Source organism: Geotrypetes seraphini, chromosome 14, assembly GCF_902459505.1.
Source record: "Geotrypetes seraphini chromosome 14, aGeoSer1.1, whole genome shotgun sequence".
In the NCBI taxonomy this organism is placed as follows: Eukaryota; Metazoa; Chordata; class Amphibia; order Gymnophiona; family Dermophiidae; genus Geotrypetes; species Geotrypetes seraphini.
The window spans coordinates 61337635-61362621 of NC_047097.1; the positions used below are offsets into that span (position 1 = coordinate 61337635).

At 43.7% G+C, this 24987-nt stretch overlaps 1 protein-coding gene across 1 annotated transcript in view; it reads right to left on the reverse strand.

The window, feature by feature from the left end:
* CORO1B (coronin 1B) overlaps positions 1-24987 on the reverse strand; it is a 43183-nt gene that overhangs the window by 14287 nt on the left and 3909 nt on the right. The window contains exons 2-6 of the mRNA XM_033920308.1: positions 8832-9034; positions 8513-8635; positions 7504-7633; positions 5704-5885; positions 1108-1227 (exon numbers count right to left, since the gene is read on the reverse strand). Coding sequence (XP_033776199.1) covers positions 1108-1227; positions 5704-5885; positions 7504-7633; positions 8513-8635; positions 8832-9032 — 756 coding nt within the window. The 5' untranslated portion in view covers positions 9033-9034. The remainder of the gene's footprint in view (positions 1-1107; positions 1228-5703; positions 5886-7503; positions 7634-8512; positions 8636-8831; positions 9035-24987) is intronic.

A 24987-nucleotide genomic window follows, 5' to 3' on the forward strand; every position in this document is an offset into this window, starting at 1 on the left:
ATGAGTGGAAGGGAGAAATGAGACTTGAGAGAGGGTCTAAAGGGAGAGAACGACTCAGGAGGGAGAGATGTTAGACTCAGGAATGAGATAATAGAAGGAAGGGAGGAGAGGGAGAGATGAACTTAGAGGGGGTGGGTAGGAGACAGGGAGACATAGGGAGGAAGAGGGAGTGATGGACTCAAGAGTACAGGGGCAGAAGAGAGAGTGAGAGATGTTCTCAGAAGGGCAGAGGGGGCTGAAGGCATTAAGGGAGCAATGACCCCTCCCCCATCTGTAAAGGCTGGCATCAGTCGGTAGAATCTCCCAGGAGGAAATTCGGAGAGGCATGCCCCTTAAGAGGGCAACCATCTGCAGCCACCACCACAGACTGCTCTTCGTTTCTGGTAACCAGGGAAGCAGTTGCTGAAAAGAGTCCGTCTGGGGAAGCTATCGAGAGTGAAGAGAGTCTTGGAGAGGTCTCATGTGCGCTCTTGACCTTGAAGGGACCACCCTCTATACTGCTGCTATTGACCCCAGGATCTGCAGATAATGCCATGACGTGGGAGTCGAAAATCTGCTTCCGGAGTTTCAGTCTGTATGGGTCTGGAAGAAAGACCTGGCCCAAGGCTGTATCAAACAAAACTCCTAGCTACTCCAGGCGGCTCTTCTTGAAGTTGACAATCCATCCCAAGTCCTGGAGGAGTTGAACCACTCTTGAAACTGTGCATTTAAGTGACTTATCTTTGCACCGGGTCTGCTTCATTCCCCACCCGGTACAAAGATAAGTCACTTAAATGCATAGTATATCTTTATAAATTATTTACAGTTCATTCATAACAAGTTTATACTATTTAGACTACAAGTCACACTAAAAAATGTTCCAGTGAGGATATGCTCCCACACTATACATCGGTGTGGCAATGAGGAACGTAGGTGACTTGACATTGAGACTGGTGGAGGTACCCTCAGCAGGGTGACATCACAATGTCCCTCCCTCGTGCGTCATCAGATTATACCGAGCACCTCCCTCTGTCTCCCCGACACTACGAGAGAAACCAATTAGGTCCTTTTCCCTGTCCATAACAGGGTCTTCTCTCTTCCTACCCCCACCAATGTGACGGAACGCACCGGGTCCCAGAGTGCCAGCTGACGCTCGCTCATTCGGCTGAAGCCGGTAGTGAAGATTTTGCCATCAGCCAGGAAGATGGCTCGCATTGGCCGTGCACCTTCATGGGCCTTCTCCTTTTCCTAGAAAGGGAGAGAAAGCAAGAGACAGGTGAGAAAATTGTTGTAGGACTGAGAAACAGAAACCTTCATCTATCAATAAAGCAGAGAAAAATTAAGCAATAAGACTTGGAAGAGAATTAAAAGCTGTGGATGGTGAAATTGTGTAATACCTAATGATTTCCTTTCCTTTAGTTGGGCTGAATAAATGGGTGTTATCTCCTCCTACCAGCAGATGGAGGTATAGAAAACCTGATCTCTTCCAGTGAGCTCACCAATTTAGTCTGCTGGTGCTGAGTGGAAATCTAAAGTATGTAACCGACAAAGCAGCAGAAGGTGCCTAGGTAACGAACCTATGCCTAATCAACCACTGCAGCTGAAATGATCATCACAAGAGCATCAGCACCACATCTGTGGGCACTCACTACCCTGCATTTGCAATTGGATTTTGTTTTTTATGGAATAGGAAAGAACAGAGCACCCCAAGCCTTAGACTTCTGAGAGCAGGTCTTAGAATACTACAGCCCAAATAAAGGAAAGGAAATCAGATGCGACCATTTTGATTTCCTGTTGGGGCCAAACCAATGTCTCTTCCAATGGTTGCTAAAAAATGCAACTGGAGTCAGCGAAGCATTGAAGCATGCTCTACTAGGACTGGTAACGAGGTCAGATATCGGAAGCAGCAACTTGAACAGACCATCTCCTAGAGATAGAGAAAATACTGGTGTTTTCCACTGAGCACCAGCAGGTTATACTGATGAGTTCACTGGAAGAAATGTTTTTACCTCCATCTGCTGGTAGAAGAGGATAAAACCTACTTTTTCAGGACAGTACAGCACCAGATGACAAGGAAATGGTTTTTTAGTCCATGTTGGAACCTTTATTGAAGTGGACTTGTGTTAAATCCAGCATCAATCTGTTGCCAGCTCTAAGAATTTGTAGCCTGACTATATTGTTCTCTTCGCCAAATCCAAGAGCAGCTTTTACAGTCTGCTGTGGCCCCAAACTCCCCTCCCAGTGACTCAGCCCTCTTTCCTAAACTAAACTAAACTAAACCTTGGGTTTATATACCGCACCATCTCCACGAATGCGGAGCTCGGCACGGTTTACAGGAAGAAAGATGAGAGAGGAACTACAGTACTTTCCTCCCTCCACCCAATCCATTCCCTAATTCTTCACCAATTTCATAGCTCTGGCATCACAATAAAAATCCATATCGGAGGGTCTGGTGACTCTCCTAACTTGCATTTGCTGGCTATTCCAAAAACTCATCCAATCTGCAGCCATTCAGAAGAGTAACCTAAGGGTCCCAGGGGCCAAGGAGCATAGTTCTGAAAGGTTTTGCTACAAGTCCCATTTTAAGCCTTGGGCCCGAATTACTGTGCCAAAATAGTTTAAAATGGTAAAACAACCCATCTTAAATGGTAGCCCAAGTTAATAACTTCAAAAGCCCAGCTCGACCTAAACTTTGATTATAAATCAAATACACTAATCCACAAACTTGCCTCTATCAGTAACCCAGGCTAGGAGCATAACTGGACTCTCGTGATACATTAACCCACTTCAAACCCCATCACAAACAGGGGTCACGAGCGGAGTTCCGCAGGGGTCGGTGCTGGGACCGCTCCTGTTCAATATCTACATAAACGACCTAGAGGTGGGAACCAAGTGTGAAGTCATTAAATTTACAGATGACACCAAACTATACAGCAGGGCTCAAACCAGGGAAGACTGCGAAGATCTCCAAAAGGATCTAACGCAGCTGGAAAAATGGGCCGAAAAATGGCAGATGAGCTTCAACGTGGGGAAATGCAAGGTCATGCACGTGGGGAAAAAGAACCCGATGTTCACATACAAAATGGGGGGAACACCACTAGGGGTCAGCAACCTGGAGAGAGACCTGGGAGTGATGGTAGACGCAACACTGAAGGCATCGGCGCAATGCGCCACGGCCTCAAGGAAAGCAAACAGAATGTTGGGTATCATTAAGAAGGGTATTACGACCAGGACGAAGGAAGTCATCATGCCGCTGTATCGTGCAATGGTGAGGCCGCATCTGGAGTACTGTGTCCAGTACTGGTCACCGTACCTCAAGAAAGACATGGCGGTACTTGAGGGAGTACAAAGAAGAGCAACCAAACTGATAAAGGGAATGGAAAATCTCCCATATACCGACAGATTGAAGCAGTTGGGACTTTTCTCCCTGGAAAAGCGGAGACTTAAGAGGAGACATGATAGAAACCTTCAAGATCCTGAAGGGCATAGAAAAAGTAGACAGGGACAGATTTTTCAAATTAAGGGGCAACACAAGTACAAGGGGGCACTCGGAAAAATTGAAAGGGGACAGGTTTAGAACAAATGCCAGGAAGTTCTTTTTCACCCAGAGGGTGGTGGATACATGGAACGCGCTTCCAGAGGCTGTTGTAGACAAGAAAACCTTAAATGGTTTCAAAGAAGGTTTGGATAGATTCCTAGAAGAAAAAGGGATTGAGGGGTATAGATAAGTATAGACCATTGCTCAGGCAATGGGCCTAATGGGCCGCCGCGGGAGCGGACCGCTGGGCAGGATGGACCTATGGTCTGCCTCAGCGGAGGCAACTTCTTATGTTCTTATGTTCTGTGTCTCTTTTCTTACAGTTGTTGCTGCTATTGTTTCTGATGCACTAATTAACATTGTAAGGATGTTTGCGTTTAAGTTGTCATAACTTGTGTCATAATGTTTATTATGCACTAATAAGATGCTGTAACCCGCCTCGACTCAGAATGGGACGATTCATCGTGGGCTGTTTCAACACAGCTGAGATGAACTGCGATGAGTGTGTGTCGTCCCCCTCCCACCAGGGCCTCTCCTCCTCGGTGTCACCCCCCCCCCCCGCCCCTTCGGCATACCTCTTCAAAAGTTCGCTGGCGCATCTTTCACCCCCCTGTTCGGCCGACCTTGGCTCTCTTCTATCACCACTAGGACATGATGTCAAGAGGGGAAGACGAGACCGCCGTGAACAGGGAGTCAGAGATACTGCTCGTGTCAGCGAACCTTTGAAGAGGTCACGACAATTCATTGTGGCAGATTCATTCAGTGATGAAATGGCCATGCTGAATTGGCTGAAACAGATCGTCCTAGACCCACCAGGATGGTCTCGGGACTCAAGAACCTCCCATATGAGGAAAGACTGAATAAACTGCAACTATACTCGCTCGAGGAACGTAGAGAGAGGGGGGACATGATTGAGACTTTTAAATATATCACGGGCCGCATCAAGGTGGAAGATGATATCTTCTTTCTTAAAAGACCTTCAACCACAAGAGGTCATCCGCTGAAAATCAAAGGTGGGCAATTTCATGGCGACACCAGGAAGTATTTCTTCACTGAAAGGGTAGTCGATCATTGGAATGAACTTCCATTGCAGGTGATTAATGCCAGCAGCGTGCTCGATTTCAAAAAGAAATGGGATATGTATGTGGGATCTCTAGCCGGGTGAAGTCTGGGGGTGGGTCATTAGCGTGGGCAGACTTGATGGGCTACAGCCCTTTTCTGCCGTCATATTCTATGTTTCTATGTTTCTATGACCCCTTCGAGATCCACCTTGGAGGATTTAGCGGGAAATGAGACCACCAATAACATAACATAACTTACCCCCTTTACAGGCTGCCATACTGATCTCTGGATGCATAAAGAATTAAACAAATTACTGACTGAACTCAATGAGTGCATGCTGCCCTCCACAAGCATCTACCAGTGTTTGTTTAAATTATATACTTTTATTCATTATTCATATCTATGGTTTGGTTCCACTTCACTTATAATTACTTTTTGAACTTTACGCAGTCTGGTAGATTTCTATGTAACTAAACCCACTTGAAAACTTCAGGTTTCCATCAGTGAAAACAGTGACGGAGTTCAAAAAAGCATGGGATGAACTAAGGCCAGGACTGGGCAGACTTGCACGGTCTGTGTCTGTATATGGCCATTTGGTGGAGGATGGGCTGGGGAGGGCTTCAATGGCTGGGAGGGTGTAGATGGACTGGAGTGAGCTTTGACGGAGACTTCAGTAGTTGGAACCTAAGCATAGTACTGGGCAGAGCTTTGGATTCTTGCCCAGAAATAGCTAAGAAGAAGAAAACCTCCCCCCAAACAAATTTTTAGATTGAATCAGTTTGGGCAGAATGGATGGACCATTCGGGTCTTTATCTGCCGTCATCTACTATGTTTCTATGTTCTCCTTAGCTATTATCAAGCCCGTTTCTCATGGGATTCATTGCCATAAGAAATTAGGTTAGAGGGTAATTTACAATTTCATAAGAAACTTAAAACCTTCCTTTTTAAAAAATTTGGTTCAAGATGAATCCTTTTTTAGATAGTAGTTGTGACATTTTAAAAATGTTTGAATTCAGTAACTAATTCCCAGGTTTGCTCTGGTCTTTTCTTTTAATGTGATCCATACTGAGCCAAATTACTGGGTAACAGCAAAGCATATGAATTGATATTGATATTATTATTACTGCCACCACGATGCCACGGCGTGGGTCGATGATCCGAAAGCTCTTATCCTTGCAGGAGGTGCAGAAGAGACTGCCGTTCCGATTCCAGCTGACGTTGTAAATGAGGTCGGGGTGGAAGTCCTCCAGGCGGTACAACTCCTCCGCAGTGCCCACGTTCCAGATAATCACCACGTTGTCGCACCCTGAGAAAAAAAAAGTTCAGCCTGTGAGAATGACCACTTTATCTCACTCCCCGAGGCAACACAGGAAAAGGTAAAAAGCAAAAAAAAAAGACAGCAAAACCAAACCGCCCTTGGAAATACCTGCAGAACAATCTGGCACAGAACCATCTTTTCATCACAGAATTTAATGAGAAAATTTTGAGTGAAACGAGCTGCAAGTCCGCCCTTTCCATCGTTTCAGTAAATAGAGAAGTTCCACACAGTGTGTGTGTGTGGGGGGGGGGGGGGGGGGGGAAATCAGTGTACCTCATAAAATCAACTGCCAAATTCACATTCTATTTTTGATAGCCAGGGCCATCAAGAAAGGCTGATGAAACCAGTGACCACTGCCACCATTACAGCTAATACTATTTATTATTTCTATAGCGCTGAAAGGTGTACGCAGCGCTGTATATTCTAAACTAAACTAAATTAAATTAAACCTTAGGTTTGTATACCGCATCTTCTCCGCAATCGTAGAGCTCGGCACAGTTTACAGGGCTAAGATAGAAAGGAACTCCAAAGGAGGGTTATAGGATTAAGTGTAAAGAAGATATAGAGGGTATTAGGGTACTAGAGAGGGGGGAGGTGTTACATTTTTGAGAAAAGCCAAGTTTTCAGATGTTTTTGGAAGAGTTGGAGGGAGCTCGAGTTTCGGAGAGGGGATGTAAGGTTGTTCCAGAGCTCAGTGATTCTAAAGGGGAGGGATGTCCCTAGTTTTCCTTTCTATAAAAGGAAGGATAGTTTTAATTTTTGGGAATATGTGGTGGAATTAGGATTAGAGGAATTCCAAAATAGTGGAATAACGGGAGGAAGAATGCCGTGAAGGATCTTGAAAGTTACGCAGGCACACTTGAAGTGGACCCTGGAGATTACTGGAAGCCAGTGAAGCTTGGACAGAAGTGGTGAGACGTGATCAAATTTACTTTTTGCGAAAATAAGCTTAGCCGCGGCATTCTGAATCTGCTGGAGTCTGTGGAGGCTTTTCTTAGTTAGGCTTAAGTAGATAGAGTTGCAATAGTCTAATCTGGAGAGGATAATGGATTGTACAAGGACGGCAAAGTGTTTTTGATGGAAACAGGATCTCACTTTCCTCAGCATATGAAGGCTAAAGAAGCATTTTATTTTACCAAGGAGTGGAGGTGGTCACTGAAGGATAGTGAGGAGTCCATGATGATGCCCAGAACTTTGCTTGAGAACTCAAGCTGAAGTGTGGGACCAGAGGACAATGGAATGGAGGTGGGTAAATGGTCTAATATTGGACCGAGCCAAAGTAGTTTTGTTTTGTTCTCGTTTAGTTTCATCTTAACACACAATAGACAGTCCCTGCAATCTAATTTAGACAGGACATTTCAGGGATGGGGAGATTCTAGTGGAACATGGCTCCTGCAGGACCACTTCGGTTTGGCTCGAAAGTGACCACCAGCAGCTCACGCCATCAGCATGGGATTCCTGGCCATATCACTGCTTTTCTCTCCGTTTCCACCTCACAGGATTACAAAGACCCTAGTGCTCCATCCTTTCCTACTTGGGCTCTCTTTCTTTCAGGTACAGGTCTCCCCCCCCCCATTACACACACAACAGTAGGCTTGTAACTTACCGGCACTGAGAAGCACATTGCGAGCCGTGGGATGCCACGTGACAATGCCCACACGCTTCGAGTGTCCTTCCAACGTCACCACAGGCTCCATGAGAGGTGTTACGAGTCCATTCTCAGGGATCTGCCACACCTGTGCCCACAAGCAGCGAGACAGACTGTTAATTTCTGGAGAAGTCACTGGCAAACAACCCAGCAAGAAAAAGTTAGAAGTCGCTGCCCAAAAAGAAATGTGACCCCTGAAGCACAGAATACGGGATGTCAACCCCAGTCCCTGCACCAGTACAACCCCAGAAAAAATATGTTAGTACTGGGCAGACTTGCACGGTCTGTGTCTGTATATGGCCGTTTGGTGGGGGATGGGCTGGGGAGGGTGGGAGGGTGTAGATGGGCTGGAGTAAGTCTTAACAGAGATTTCGGCAATAGAAACCCAAGCACAGTACCGGGGAGAGCTTTGGATTCTTGCCCAGAAATAGCTAAGAAGAAAAAATTTAAATTGAATCAAGTTGGGCAGACTGGATGGACCATTCAGGTCTTAATCTGCCGTCATCTACTATGTTACTATGCTCCTAAATGCCTCTCCTCTCTGTCTCGTTTTCTCCGAGCTCTGAGCATGCGCGGTTGACGTGTTAACGTTGTGCACATGCGTGCGATGTCATCACACCAACGTCTGCGCCTGCTCGGAGGCCCTGTAGACAGGGCCTTGAGCTCAAGGAAAACGAGACGAGGTTCGTGCAGGGCGGGGTTGTGGGTGTGCCACAGAAAAAACATTTGCTCCTTTAGCGTATGGGAGCAATAAAAAAGTTTGCGGGACACAGACTGTTTCATTTTAGCTCCCTTACTGGGCAGACTTCAAGGACCACACTGGTAATTATCCGATTCAAACAGAGCCGCACAAAAACCCATAAAAGGCAAAACTAAAAAAAAAAAACCCAAGTTATTTGTTTAAATCTTAAAAACAATTATACTAGAGTAAAATGCAGGTCACGCCTCTGTGACCTCTACTCCTTACCATAACAGTGCAGTCCTCTGAGCAGCTGGCGATGACTTCATCATTGTGGGGGCACCAGTCAATATCCAAGACAGGTCCTGTGTGCCCACAAACAGTAGGGTATGACTTATCGATGCGCCCAGTCTAACAAGAGCCAACAGGAAGAGGTTAGAACACCAAGCACCTCATTCCTACTCTGCCCCACCCCCCCCAACACACACCTCTGCTAGTACACCCCCAGTCTGAACCCCCACTTCTGGTTTTTCCCACTGCCCATTACAGCTCTCTAGGAAAGTTACACAGGTTAACTGTTCATCCAACGCTACCCCTGCATTCTCACCTTGCTGAGTGGGAGCACCAGGAATGCCCCTCCACCACTGGCCTCCACAATGATGGCCACGAATTTGGGGTTGACGGCACAGAAGGTGCTGTCCCAGGTGACGCGGGAGACGCGGATATCATCGTAGCACTGGTCGTTCTTTACTGCCTGCCCAAAGACGTGACGGAACTTGCTCTGGCGCACAACCTTTCGAAAAGACATCCCTGGTGGAGACAAAGTCAGAGCTCAAAGTCACAACCCGTGCTTACCTTCACGTATGGATTAACACACACAGAACATGATAGAAACCAAGATGCAGAAGACATCTGGACTGCCCAATTTACTTCCTGGTATTTACTTCCTATATTGATACAAGATCCTCGGTATGTGTCGCAACAGGACAAAAAAACTTGCATGGTAAAATCTTGCAATTATCGAATTATATTTATATTACCTGTATAGATAATAGTGGAATATCTTTTGTTCTTTCATTTGTATGACACTGTTTTTGATTAAAAATCAATAAAGAATTTTTAAAAATATATATATATCTTGCACTGTAACTGTGAAAATGTAACCTGTAAACCAGGGGTGCCCAACACGTCGATCGCGATCGACCAGTAGCTCAGGAAGGCAACGTGAGTCGATCGCTAGACTCGTGTTGCCGTCCTGATCTACCGGGCCAATCAGCCTTCCTCTGTGTTCTCCCTAGGGCCTTTTAGCTGGGCGGTCCACCCAGCTGTCATCTGCTGCCGCCGCTGCTGAACATTAAAAAAAAAACCCGGATTGGAGATTTCAGCCCGTAGCAAACTTATGCTCCGTGCTCTAACGTGTGCGTGCCGGCTTCTCTTCTCTTCCCTCCGAAACCGGAAGTTATGTCCGGGGGGGGGGGGGGGAAGGCCGGCACGCACATGTTGAGAGCCCTGAAGCAAGCGTTCGCTACGGGCTAAGGCGGGAGACAGGTTAGTGAAGCATTTCCTCTTCTTGCTGCCGGGTCCTGCCTACTTTCTGTTTCCGCGAAGGCAGGACCCGGCAGCATTTCCCCCAATAGGTCGATCGCGATGCTGGTCGGCCGAAGCAGGGACAGCTTGGGGCGGCGGCGGCTTTCGGGCCTATTATTGGTGGCAGTTTGGGTCCTGGTCCCGATGGCAGTTTGGTCCCCGTTGGCAGTGGCAGTGGCTTGGGGGAGGGCAGGGAGAAAGAAAGAAAAAGGGCAGGCAGGTAAGACAGAAGGAAAGAAGAGAAACAGAAAAAAAAGAAAGGGAGGCAGAGAGAAAGAAAGGGAAGGGAGAGAAGAAGGAAAAGTTGGGGGAGGGAATGAGGTCTGGAGGAGAGGAAGCATACAGGCTAAAAGAAGGGAAGAAAGATTGGATGCACAGTCAGAAGAAGAAAGTGCAACCAGAGACTCATGAAATCACCAGACAAGGTAAGAAAAATTATTTTATTTTAAAATTTAGTGATCAAAATGTGTCTGAATTTATATCTGCTGTCTATATTTTACACTAAGGTCCCCTTTTACTAAACCACAATAGAGGTTTTTAGCACAGGGAGCCTTTGAGCGTCGAGAGCAGCGCTGGGCATTCAGCGCAGCTCCCTGTACTAAAACTGCTATCGTGGTTTAGTAAAAAGGGAGGGGGGTATATTTGTCTATTTTTGTATGGTTGTTACTGAGGTGATAGTGCATAGAGTCATCTGCTTTGACCTCTTTGAAAAACCCTGGAATAAGAATGATAATTAACATTTTCTATGTGTACAGTGTGCTTTGTGTTTTTTTAAAATTTTATTGTTGGTAGATCATTTTGACTTGGTCATTTTAAAAGTAGCTCGCAAGCCCAAAAAGTGTGGGCACCCCTGCTGTAAACTGTCTATTGCAGATATTGGTATTAGATCCCTAGTATGTATCGCGTTAGGATAAAAACTTGTACCAGAAAAAAAACAATACAAACAACTTGTACTTTAACTATGGTATATTATTATATTATGTTAACTTGTAACCCGTCCTGAGCTCTTTAGGGATGGCGAGACAGAAAACGAAATTAAATAAATTTGCGTTTTTAATTTCACTTCTCTGCAGCTAATGATCCTAAATAACATATTTACAGTGTTACTGAAGTACCCAGCACCGTATACTGGTGATAAGTATCTAGAAATATGATATCCACTCGGATTATAATCTTTGGGAAAGGAACACCCGAGTCACTTTGTTGATGTGCCAGTTGAAGTTACTGGTGGATAAAAAGAGACTGGCCCAGGATCGAGTGGCCTAGTAGATCCGCAGGCCAAGAACCTGAGAAAGCCAGGGTTCCCAAGGACTGTTCGCGGCAGAGGCAGGATCCGAATCGTGGCTCTCGGCCTACTGCTCTACTAAACCCCTTTCTCTCTTTCTCCTTTGGTTCAGTTACCACTTTTGCCACCAGCATGTCCACCGGGAAGTCGCTTCGTGTATCCGCCACCTTATTGCGTAAAGAGACGTTTCCCTAGTTGTTTCTTAAGTCCTAACCCTCACATAGACATTCAGTACAAAAAAAAACCAGGTTTCTACAACATAACTTGGAAGTTATGTCTATGTTGAGAGGAAAGGTCTCAGAAATCCTGCTCCGTTCAATGAATGAACATTGGATTCTCGTTCATCGACCAAAACCTCTCACTCATTCATTTAAATCATCTGTATTGTTATATTGTGCTCAATAAATAAATATCAGCAAAAAAGTGCACTTATCTTAAAACTTCCTCTAAAGTGCCTTAGTGCAATGTGTGGTATGCAGTAAAGTATTCGCCCAACGGGGCCTGTTTCGCCAATCAATAATGGCGGGAGTCTTTAATGGAAATATTAGCAGCTATAGCATTAACTTCCAAACAATGGCGCCTGCACTTTAGAGGAAGTTTTAAGATAAGGGCACTTTTTTGCTGATAAAATTTATTTATTGAGCACAATATAACAATACAGATGATTTAAATGAATGAGTGAGAGGTTTTGGTCGATGAACGAGAATCCAATGTTCATTCATTGAACGGAGCAGGATTTCTGAGACCTTTCCTCTCAACACAGACATAACTTCCAAGTTGTGTTGTAGAAACCTGGTTTTTTTGTATTGAATGTCTATTCTTAGAGGTTTCTTGAATTTTTTTTGGCGTTATAGTGTTCCACTAACCCTCACATAGGACATAAGAGAAAAAATAGGGACTCTAAGCTTCACATAGGGTCCCTTTTGCCATGCCTGTACTAAGACAGCTTTGTAAAGGGGCCCATAATGAGCTCTTGTCCCAGAACTTCCATTCCACCCACAGCTGTTTACTCTATCTTCCCACCCTTTCATCTTACTTCACAGGGTTTATGGTGGCCTGTCTTTGGACCACCTTTACATTATTTATCCTTTTGGAGGTAAGTTCTCCAGATGAGGTCTCACCAATGACCCGTCTAGTAGTATCACCACATCCTCTTTCCAGGAAATACCTCTCCAATATGGACCCTAGCTATCTTCTGGTATTTGCCACCAAACCTGAGATCATCAAAACCAAATCACCCTGTCGTCTCTCTCCTGGTTATGTTGTTGATAAAAGTTAATTCCCATTTTTCTCTTACTTGAACAGTCATAAAAAAGATCTTTTCTAGCATTATCTTAAGAAGATGGCGGCAAAAATATCATCAAAAATTAAATGTAGGAAAAAAAACCCCAACATTTTTTTCCTAATAAGAAATAAATTTAACCCTCTACAGGAGAATTCCATCAGAATACAAGGTAAGGAATATAAATTTGCATCAGAAATCAGGATTTTAGGGATTCTTTTTGATGATACTTTATCCCTAAATCCCTTAAATAAGCTCACTCTTAAAAAAAAAAAAAAGAACTTTTGCTCACATGAGAAAACTTTGCTGGATAGGTAATTTTTTTTTTATTTTTACAGAGAATTGTTTTCATTCAATGGATAAATATGCCATTTTCCAGCTGAAATGTGAGCAACCTCAGCACATAAGAACATAAGAACTGCCTTCTCCGGATCAGACCTTCGGTCCATCAAGTCCGGCGATCCGCACACGCGGAGGCCCTGCCAGGTGTACACCTGGCTTAATTTATAGTCCACCATATCCTTACATGCCTCTCTTAAGGAGATATGCATCTAGTTTGCTCTTGAAGCCTAGGACGGTCGATTCCGCCATAATCTCCTCTGGGAGGGCATTCCAGGTGTCAACCACTCTCTGAGTGAAGCAGAACTTCCTGACATTAGTCCTGAACCTGTCCCCCCTTAGCTTCATTACATGTCCTCTAGTCCGTGTCAAATTGGACCCGCATGAGGCCACTTTTGAACCCACCTTTAATAAAATCGCCCCCAAATTAGGTTCAACCTTCATTACAGGTTATTTAGGAAACACCTAAAAAAACCACCTGTCTTTCAAAATCTTACAACCTACAAGAGGGTGCTTTCATTATTCCTCTATGGCTTCAACTAGTCATTCTTATTATAAATGTATATTTATGTTTTAATTCCTGGTTAGTTGGACCAGTCTAACTCATCGTGATCCACTCTAAGCTGTCATTTGCTTTCTTGCTGCACCCTGAAGACGTTGAGCATCGAACCACAGCTGTTAGTACTAGTTCACCCACTGGGTTGTTAACTAGAGAATGACATGGGGACAAATTTGTCCCCGTCCCCACAGAACTCAATTTCCCCATTTCTGTAAGCTCTGTCTTAAACGCACAAGCCTCTAACACTTATGATTTTAAAGTGTTTGAGGCTTGTGCGGATGAGAACAGAGTTTAGGCATTGGTGGAATGAGGCATTATGACATCACAATCTGAGCTCTAGATTGTTGTTACTTATGATTTTAAAGTGTTTGAGGCTTATAAGGACGGAGCTTAGGCATTGGTGGAATGAGGCATTATGACATCACAATCTGAGCTCTAGATTGTTGTTACTTATGATTTTAAAGTGTTTGAGGCTTATGAGGGCGGAGCTTAGGCATTGGTGGAATGAGGCATTATGACATCACAATCTGAACTCTAGAATGTTGCTACTTGTGATTTTAAAGTGTTTGAGGCTTATGAGAACAAGCTTAGGCATTGGTGGAATGAGGCATTATGACATCACAATCTGAACTCTAGAATGTTGCTACTTGTGATTTTAAAGTGAGGCTTATGAGAACGGAGCTTAGGCATTGGTGGAATGAGGCATTATGACATCACAATCTGAGCTCTAGATTGTTGTTATTTATGATTCTAAAGTGTTTGAGGCTTGTACAGATGAGGACGGAGCTTGCAGGAACGGAGCAGGGACAGGAAAAGCATTTGCAGGGACGGGAAAATGAGTTCCCGCGGGGATGGGGGGGGAAAAATTGTCCCCGTGTCATTCTCTAGTTGTAACCCTTACAATCGACTGGAAAAATGAAACACTTTCTTACTAATCCCTCTGCAATCACGTGAGGAAATGTTAAGCTGCATCAACTCCAGCCCCAATCCTCGAGGTATTCCACAGATCAACTCTTCTCTCCTCGGAGCAAATTCCATTTACACACTGCCCTCTGTTCTATACCAGTCCATCACCTCTATGTCCATCCCAGGCCACTCAGTTTATTTATGAGCCTGGAGTTTTACCCAAATCTGAGTCTCACATCAGAGATTATTTTAGAAGCATCCCCATGTGTAAATAGTTTATTAAAACTTCCTATACTGCCTAATTCAGTCAACGGGTCTAAACAGTTTACAATCTTTAAAAAAAAAAAAAAAAAATAGTGGCATTTAGACATCTTGCATACTTGGCAATTTCAGAAGGCTGTTATTTGCATGTGGAGATCCACACCCTGCAAAGATTTCAAGGAGATAGGCTGAGGGCATGGTTTGGGCGAGACAAAGAAACAATGTGTATTTCCTGTTTTACAAAGGGGGGGTACAATTTTATGGGGGGGGGGAAGAGAGTCTCCTATTGGTGTATTATACCAGCTGAAAAGCATACAGAAATTTTTAAAGACTGTTCATTCCAGCCACAGCTCTATGTACATTATAAATTAAAGGGAATCGGTCTCCTCAATTCTCTGCCTCAAAGAAAAAAAAATAAATAAACATTGTGGCCTGGTTGCTTCATTGGCAGCAGATATACATATAGGTTTATTAAATGGGACAACTACAAGCTTCCACATGGAAGTGCCACGTTGAACGCATATATCTCTGTAAAATGGTTACTCACTCTGAGCTGCTGCATTCCTGAGCATCCTTATAGGTATTTCACAAAAAAACAACCCACAAACATTTTGGCAGAGCCTTTTGTAAAATACAGAACTCCCCCAAAATTTGCAGGGATTCCGCTCCAGGAACCCCCGTGAATTTTGAAAAACCACAAATATGGTTTTTAGTAGGGCTGTGGAGTCGGAGTCGAGGAGTCGGAGTCGGAGGAAATTTCAGGTACCTGGAGTCGGAGTCGGAGTCAGAAGTACAAAAAAAACTGAGGAGTCGGAGTCGGAACATTTATCTACCGACTCCATTTTTGAACTTGGCATACCAATCACGAGCGATTCTTTCAGCTATAGCACCCACTATATACACAGCACAAATGTTGCGGGCAGCTTCTGCGGCCTTAGAACCTTGATTAAAAGCAAAAAGAAGGTGGTGTCGAAAATGCTCATTTCTCTCAACTTGACATTCCATTTTAACGATCTGAAAATTAACCAGTGCTGTGGAGTCGGAGTCGGAGGAAATTTCGGGTACCTGGAGTCGGAGTCGGAGTCAGAAGTACAAAAAACTGAGGAGTCTGAGTCGGAACATTTATCTACCGACTCCACAGCCCTGTTTTTTAGGCAGGGGAGACAGGAGAGGGCAGCTGGAGCGCCGGCGGGTGAAGGAAAATTCTCACAGTCTGCTCCGACCGCCTCTTCCTGTAGTAAAGTCGGGCTATATCAATCAGGAGCTGCTTTGACACACAGCTCCTGATTGGTGTAGCCCGACTTTACTACAGGAAGAGGCAGTCGGAGCAGACTGCGAATGACCGGGTCCGCGATTCGCGAACCGTGAATTCACGGGGGAACACTGTACTGTTAGACCTGGACGCCACAGTTCTCTACTAGAGTCAGTATAGGTCAATGTTTCTCAACTTGGTCCCGAGTATCCCCTTTCCAGTTAGGTTTTTCAGGATATCCACAATGAATATGTTTGAAAGAAATTTGCATATAATGGAGGCAGTGTGCAAATCAAGTTTATGCACATTCATATCCTGAAAACCTGACTGGCAAGGGGGTACTTCAGGACCGAGACCTAAATACACTAAAATCAGCAATCCTCAAACAATCATCGCTGAACTGGTTTTGCGACGATCGGATTTGTCGATCCAATGCAAAAAACAGCTCACCCTATGGTTTTCTGTAGGATTGCTCGTTCTCCGATCCAGCCATGCAAATAAGGTCATTACTATTGAAATGCCATATAAACTAGAAGACACAACAATTACACTCAAATTTTGCCAAAAATCCTACTATAGCAATAACGCAACGAGGCAAACCAAGTCACATCAGGGTTTATTCGGAGGACACTCAGGAAATTAAATTTTATTCACAGCTCACAAACAAAATCATGTGATTATAATGTATGTGAAGGGTGCTCTCAGTGTGAACCATCAGCGATAGGAGTCCAGCTCCGACACTTCACTTCTGGGTCAAGGCGGTAAGCCTCCACCCCCCACACCATCATCGAGCACCCTAAGTGTGCTGAAAATTAAAGCAACCTTTCTCCAAATAATCCAATAAATCAATCAATCAATAAACCAGTGAGTGAATCAAATATAACTCAAACAATAATACCTGAGTGACCCCCAAACAAACCCTGCCAGCCAGACCCCCCGGAACACACAACAAAATCAAAAATCACCATACAAAAAATGAAAAAAGAAAGAATTACTTATCTGAAAAACTTCTCACAAACTAACAAGCAAAAACCGCGCCCTGCCTGTCTGCTTGCCTCGGGTTGGGGGCCTGCCTGCCCATAGGCCTGCTTGTCTGTCACTAGGCTTCTAGGCCTGCCTGCCACTAGGCCTGCTTGACTGCCACTAGGCCTGCCGGCCCTGGCTTAGCACTAGACCACCAGAGGGGGGGACAGGGGACAGAGCCTGACAGGGAGGGGGACACGGTGCAGAGCCTGGCAAGAAGTGTCAGGTTGGCAGGGAGCCTGGCAGGGAGAATTTGGTTCAGAATGATTTTTTTCTAGTTTTCTTCCTCTAATTCTTGGGTGCGTCTTATGGTCAGGTGCGTCTTATGGAGCGAAAAATACAGTATTTACACTTGGCACACCTAATCCCAGCACCTGACTTTGGGTGGTTTTTACTGAACTCTGCCCCAACCCCCATATAAAATAGAGTCTAGGCAAACATGTGAAGATCTAATACTCATGTAACATGGCAGAGAATACCAATCTGCCTAGACTCAATGCCGTTGGGTCTCCCACACTGGAGATCAGTGAGACCGTTCCAAATTAATCTTGCACTTACAAGTGTTTTACCCCTGAACAAATTACCCTGAACATGAGCAATACCGGATTATGCGTCAGTGGAGCTCTGGTGACAATCCAGGATTAACATACATCACAAATAGAAATTAATTTCTGGAATTATTCCCTAGTGTGTACAGAACAAGAAGCAAACACAGATGAACTAATCCAGAACAAGGGTTATAACCCCGGGGTCATAAGGGATTAATCATTTTTGTTAAGAAAATAAACTAGGGACTGGGAAAGGTGGTACTGTATACAAGTCCCAATCCCTGTCCCTTTCCATCCTTTAATCATTTTGGTCACCCTTCTTTGAACCTTTTCTAATTCTTTTCTAAGGGACTGAAGAATGGAACAGATAATCCATGAGTAGAAAGATCTGTGTGAGGAGAGAATGATTTCACAGATCAAAGGAAAAAATTTGATTATGCTCATCCCATGGTCTTTTTAGGGATAGTATGCAATCGCCATGGTCCATGCCTGTAATGTTGGCAAACACGCATTTCATCATCCACTATCTGCAGTCGTTCTATTTTATTCAATTTAATTTCTGTCAGAGTTTAAAATCCAAGTTTGCAAGGATAAGAAGATCCAAATGGTTGCTCAAGTTAGGATAAGTACTTTTTTAAAAAAAATTAAAACAAAAATTACTTGCCATTAGTTTTCAAGGATCAGTCACGTCAAAAAACGATGCTTGTCTGGGTGGTTGTATCCTTACAAACACACACACACTGATAACATTGACAGACTCTTGCATACACGACATACATGTCATCTATTCTAGTGTATTCTAGGGAATTTTTAAAAATAAAGTAAAATTCTGGAATCTCTCGTGGCACACCTGGAATCTCTTTGAGGCACACCGTTTGAGAGACACTGCTCTAGAGCAGTGTTTTCCAACCTTTTTACATCTATGGACCGGCAGAAATAAAAGAATTATTCTATGGACCGGCATCAGTCCGTGGTCCGGCGGTTGAAGACCACTGGGCTAAGTCGTGGGCCAGATCCCGCCCCCATAATAGTACTAATTGCACTTTGTAAGTCCTTTGCCTCATCTGGAAGCCTTCCCTCTGACGTTGCAACGTCAGAAAGGAGGCTTCCGGTTCAGGCGCAGGATGCCCATAGGAGCCACTGCCCGTGGCTTTGTGCACTGAATCAGTGAGGAAGAGGGAGCTGGCTCAAAGATAACGCCGCATCGATCGCACCGTGGACCGGCAGTTGTAGAACACTGTTTTGGGCCTGATGCACGTGTTGGCCCTGTGGACCGGCAGGAAATTTCTGTGGACCGGTGGTTGAAGAACACTGTTCTAGAGCCACAGGCATGTCAAGTTTTCAGGATATCCACAATAAATATGCATGAGATAGATTTGCATTTCAAGGAGGCAGTGCATGAAGATCCATCTCATACATATTCATTGTGGAGATCCTGAAAACCTAACCTGCCTGGTCTAGAGCAGTGGTTCTCAACCTTGTCCTAGAGGGTCACCAACCAGTCAGGTTTTTCAGGATAGCCCTAATGAATATGCATGGGGTAGATTTGTATTCATTAGACTATCCCAAAAACCCAACTGGCTGAAGGTCCTCCAGGACAGGATTGGGAACCACTAGTCTAGAGATACACAGAGATGCCAGAAGTTTCTGGCATTGAGCTTTGGCTCTAGACACAAATTTGGTGCTGAAATTTCCTTGTCAATGTGTGGTATTATTTGAGGCTAAATATTATTCCTTTTTTGACACAAGTCAGCTGTTGAACTTTTTGTCTGCTAAAGAGGAATTAAAAGTTACTGTATAACCACTGAGCTAGATAATAAGGAAGCTGTACAAGATGTGTTAATTCACTGTTAAAATTTTTTGACATAATTATTTTCTTTTCATCTTGAATCATTTTTCCTTTTATCATGGGCTAACAAGATAATTTATATTGCCTTGATATTTCATTAATGTAAAATTAATGTTCTGTCTTATTATAGATGTTCTGATATGTAATTGCTGAAATTAAATCAACAAAACAGGGTTAAATAAACAATTATTTCATTGGAGAAAACTTAATAGTGGAGTACCACAAGGATCTGTTGTTCTGCCCCCGGCAATATGTGTCCAGAATATCTGTACTAGAACCGGAGCTTTTTTTTTTTTTTTAATTAAGTATTTTCAACATATTACATCCATTTAAACATAATAAGATATGGATTTCACAGAAAATTATACATCATCCAGAAATAATTTTAACCATAAGGTAAATATCCATCTAGCCCACAATTGAAGGAAGACATCTCTTGTAATTTAAATACACATCAAAAAAGAAAATCAAAATAGGTATAAAAGGAGAAGAATAAACTTCCCCCCCTTCAACAACCTATATATCTTCTAAAGCGCTATACTTATAAAACCCCACTGAGAAATGCTAATAACTAGTCCTAGAGCTTTTTAATATACAGTAAAACCTTGGTTTGCAAGTGTTTTGCAAGACAAGCAAAACATTTTATTAAATTTTAACTTGATATACAAGGAATGTCTTGCAATACAAGTACATATAGTATACACACCTCACAACCGAGCCGATGGTTCTTCTCTCTCCGACGCTGCAAGAGTGTAGTGACTGTTCTAAACGGGCAAAGTCTTGCAATACGAGTACGTATAGTATTTGGTATTAGAGTTTTTGGGTTGTGGAACAAATCGTCTGAGTTTCCATTATTTCCTATGAGGAAATTTGCTTTGCTATACGAGTGCTTTGGATTACAAGAATGGTTCTGGAACGAATTATGCTCGCAAACCAAAGTTTTACTGTATTTATAAATAACTGGAAATAGGGGACAATGAACAAAGCGATCAGATTTGCAGACGACATGAGAACTATTCAAAGCTGAAAAATCACCTGTGTGATCAGCTGTGAAACTATAAGAACATCTTAGGATGGAAGGCTGGGCAGCTAAACAGCAGAGGGAACCCAAATTATACATTAGTTCCTCCATGCTAGGTTACACATTAGGAGTCACCACTGAGGAAAATGTGGCAGCAGCTAAAAAAGCAAACAGGCAAGAAGAGAGAATACGGCCTCTGTATTGCTCCACGGTGTGACTTCACCTTGAGTCAGGGATTCTCAACCCTGTCCTTGGGAAACACCTAGGCCAGGGGTAGGCAATTCCGGTCCTCGAAAGCCACAGGCAGGTCAGGTTTTCAGGATATCCACAATGAATATGTATCTGCAAGTGGATGGATCTGCATGCACTGCCTCCTTGAGATGCAAATCTATCTCATGCATATTTATTGTGGATATCCTGAAAACTTGACCTGCCTGTGGCTCTCGAGGACCGGAACTGCCTAGCCCTGACCTAGGCAGTCAGATTTTCAGGATACCCACAATAAATATGCATGAGAGAAATCTGCATGCACCTCCATTCTATGCAAATCTATCTCATGCATATCCTGAAAACTTGACTGGCTGGGTATGTCCCGAGAACCTGTGCTTTGAGTATTGTATTCCGTATTAAAAAAAAAAAAAAAAAAAAAAGAGTATAGAAAAATTAGAAAAGGTTCAAAGAAGGGGGACCAAAATGATTAAGGGATGAACTCCTCTCATATGAGGTTTGGACAAGGTCTTGAAGTGGAGGAAAGACCATAATCTCCTATTAAGGTAGACATGGGAAAATCCACTCGTTTTCCCTGGGACTGGTAACATGGAAATGTGTTACTCTGGGATTCTGTCAGGTACTTGTGACTTAGATTGGCTGCTATTGAAGCAAGATACAGGCTAGTTCAGGGGTGGGCAACTCCGGTCCTCGAGGGCTGGAATCCAGTCGGGTTTTCAGGATTTTCCCAATGAATATGCATTGAAAGCAGTGCATGCAACTAGATCTCATGCCTATTCAATAGGGAAATCCTGAAAACCCAACTGGATTCCGGCAGACCAGAGTTGCCCACCCCTGGGCTAGTTGAATCTTTGGTTTGATCCAGTATGGCTATTCTCGTTCTTATTACTTCCCTTATCCCTCGGGTCAGCTCAGAGTAATCTTAATATTACCAGTCTAGTATTTTGCTTCCAACAATGGCCAAGCCAAGTCGCATGACCTGGCAGAATCCCAGAGTAACAAGATTCGATGCCAATGATCCCAGAGATAACATAGGAACATAAGATTTGCCACTGCTAGGTCAGACCAGTGGTCCATCGTGCCCAGCAGTCCGATCACATGGCGGCCCTTAGGTCAAAGACCAGTGCCTTATTTGAGTCTAGCCTTACCTTGCACATATTCTGTTCCAGTAGGAACTTGTCTACCTTTGTCTTGAATCTCTGGAGGGTGTTTTCCCCTGTAACAGCCTCCGGAAGAACATTCTAGATTTCTACCACTCTCTGGGTGAAGAAGAACTTCCTTATGTTTGTATGGAATCTTTTCCCTTCTAACTTTAGCTTTCTCTATGTCTACCTTAATGGCAGATTATGGACTTTGCTCCTGGAACTTGTCCAAACCTTTTTTTAAACCCAGACACACTTAACAGCTCAAGATGACTATCTTTACACAGAATCCTCTGAATAACTAGAAACTAATGAAATGAAAGAAAAAATTAAAACCCCCAGAAAAGATAGAATGGTCAAAACACCATCAGGTATTAAGAAATTCTGTTTTATTCTCTATTCCTGTCCTAACAATTCCCAACATTCTCTTATTGTTTTGGCCACTGCTGAACACTGAACAAAAGATTTCAATGCATTACCTAAGAAAAGGATCTAGGAGTCATTGTGGACTAATCCTAATAAAAAAAAAACGTAACATTGTGCAGCCCACGTTAAATTTCATCTGCCATTTAGATGCCCACTCTTGCAAAAACTTCCTGCAATGGCTCATTATGCACAAGTTTGAATAATTTTATCTGCAAATGTAATTCTCTTACTCACTGCTCCCATGAATTATTCAAACTATCAGGGGGGTTTTCCTCCAGAACCCTTGATCCAACCACCATTGCCTTTAAGCAATGACAATGATGTCCCAGAACCTTCCTCCCACCCCCAAACCCAGGGATCAAACTGGAGACTTCAGCATGGTACTGAGCCACTGGGCTGGCCCAGAACGAGGTCTTTGTCCCTGGCACAGAAACAAAAACAAAAACTACACAACAGATGCTAAATTGCCAAACATCTGTGCCTGTAAGCCATGGCCTGCATGCTGGTGATGTCTAAAAGGTCACGGCTAGCTCATATCAACTTTAACTCCAATGCCCAGCTATGTTGTGTGCATGGGGCTGGCATTTCTGTAGGGCAGCGGTCCCCAAAGGGCCACAATAGGAATACAAGAATGCTCCAAGGGCTGCCAACTGATTTCAAGCTTACACTGTCAATTACTACTCTAGCTTTGTCATATTGCTGCAGTGTATATGCATCTAAATATGAGTCCTGACCTCTGACCTGTCCTATGTCTGTACATATGTACCATACCGTTTCTTATACCCTGCAATTATTAGCAAGGAATCATTGCGGCTTACATACAATTAATAAGGATTCATAACAGTAGAACCAATCAGTTAATATAGAGTTCGTGCCTTGGATTACAGTGAGAATAGATGTGTCTTTCGTGATTTCCTGAATTGTACACATGATGCAGGCATAGTAGGTTTTACTCCTGTCCTATGTCAACCTACATCAGTGCATGGCCAATTGCAATCATTTTTTCATTTAGTGCAATATCCAAGCAGGCAAGATCGAATGCACTTCCCCCTCCCCATTCGCGGTTTCTGCACTCGCGATTTCACATAATCGCGATTTTTTTTCTGGGGAGGGGGGAAAATTTAAAAAACACATATTTTTTACCTCCCTGCCGCCTTCCCAACCTTACCTGGTGGTCTAGAGGGCTTTCGGGGCAGGAGCAATCTTCCTACGCTCCTGCCCCGTGCAGATCGCCATGAGGAAATGGCTGTAGGGAGTTCCCATCGTAGTCTCGAGAGACTACGGGAACTCACAGCAGCCATTTCCTCATGGCGATCTGCACGGGGCAGGAGCGTAGGAAGATCGCTCCTGCCCCGAAAGCCTTCTAGACCATCAGGTAAGGCCGGGAAGGTGGCAGGGAGGTGAGGGTGGGTCAGAGCCGGATAATCACGGTTTTTCGCCATTCGCGGTCCGGCTCTGCCCCTATCCCCCACGAATAACGAGGGAGAAGTGTACGATACTGTGAAGGAGTCTACAGGACACTGTCACTGCCCCTCCTGGATACTCCCCTCACAATATCAGAACCACCTTATTAACATAGCTAGCTCCTTCTTAGGGGGAAGTGACACAGGAAGGAGTCAGGGAAGCAGCTACCAGGAAGTATAAGAGACAGCACCAGGACTAGGTTAGAGAGGTCCAGAGGTGGCCCCAGCATTAGGGGTACCAGATTTAATGTAATGAAAATCTGGATCATGGTCCCACCCCCAGGCCCACCCAGCCCTGCCCCATTCTGCGCGAGTCATGCCCCCCCCCAGTCCCGCCCCCCTCAACCTGTTCGTTTGCCGGGATGGCATCTGCGCATGTGCTGGCGTGACGTCACCAATTTGCATCCACGCACGCGCAGATGGCGTCCCGACGTTGCTGCTAGCTGGAAGCTTTTCAAAACCTGGACAAAGTGCTGGGTTTTGAAAAGCTGTCCGGTGAAATCCAGATGTCTGATAACTTTACCCAGCATACTCCTTAGACATTCCGCTTGGCTGAAGTAAGCAAAATGTTTACTTGCTGAATACTTGGGAACCTGACTAGGACCAGACCTTGTTACCTGGCTGAAGGAAGAATGTTAAGAAAAAAAGGGGGTATAAGGGATAATTAATAAAGAAAATTTTTTATTGTTTTTTTAATTTTTATTTAGTGCCTAACTTCCTATTTGTAAAAGCTATATTTGCTAATAACCCACATATAGAAACTTATTTTGAGCACACAATTTTTACCCTAACATCATTGTTTTGATTTGAATTTTAGAGGCTGAAGTATCATAAAGGATGCATGATTCTCAGTAAAGAGACCTCTTATAACTTAGATGTTATTTCAAGTCTTCATCCTGAATACATATGATGTAATCATTTACTTCAAACCTCTTTCCTACCTCAAAAGATTTTTATTAATTTATTAATCTAAATTGATAAATTTATTTAAATAGAGACTATCAATTAGCTTGAATAAGGATGCAAATTTTAAATCTATTAACTAAAATAACTTTATAAATTTATCAAAATTATGTAATAAAGCGTAATAAAAAAAAAGGAGAAATGAGAACAGCAACATTTATCTTAATGGCTTCCCAGCCAGGACCAATGTTGATAGATTAAGAACTGCCCGATGCTCAGATTGTTTTAGAGCGTTTCAGCTATTAAATTAGCCTTCATCGGGGGACAATATAGTTGCTGTTGGGAGAATGTTACCAGACTGTGTTTGGGGAGTGGCTGTTACAAACCACAGTCCATGTCTTGGGTCCTATCAGCCACAGGCCCACTTCAGGACTTTTGAACCGAAAGACTGTTGATTGTACTCCCGGCCCCGTGAAGTAACAGGATGCAGGATTTTCCTTTTTGAGTTCATAAAGAATTTTCCTTTACCTTCCGAGTTTGCATCTTTGTTTGTGTACAAGCCTTCACCCCACTCACGATGTTACAGATGCATTTACAAGACTTGAAAAGCATTTCAGCCAACTGTTTAAGAGCTACAAAGGAGGACTTCAGAGACTTCACGTTGGAGACACTGCTGCAGGGCAATATCT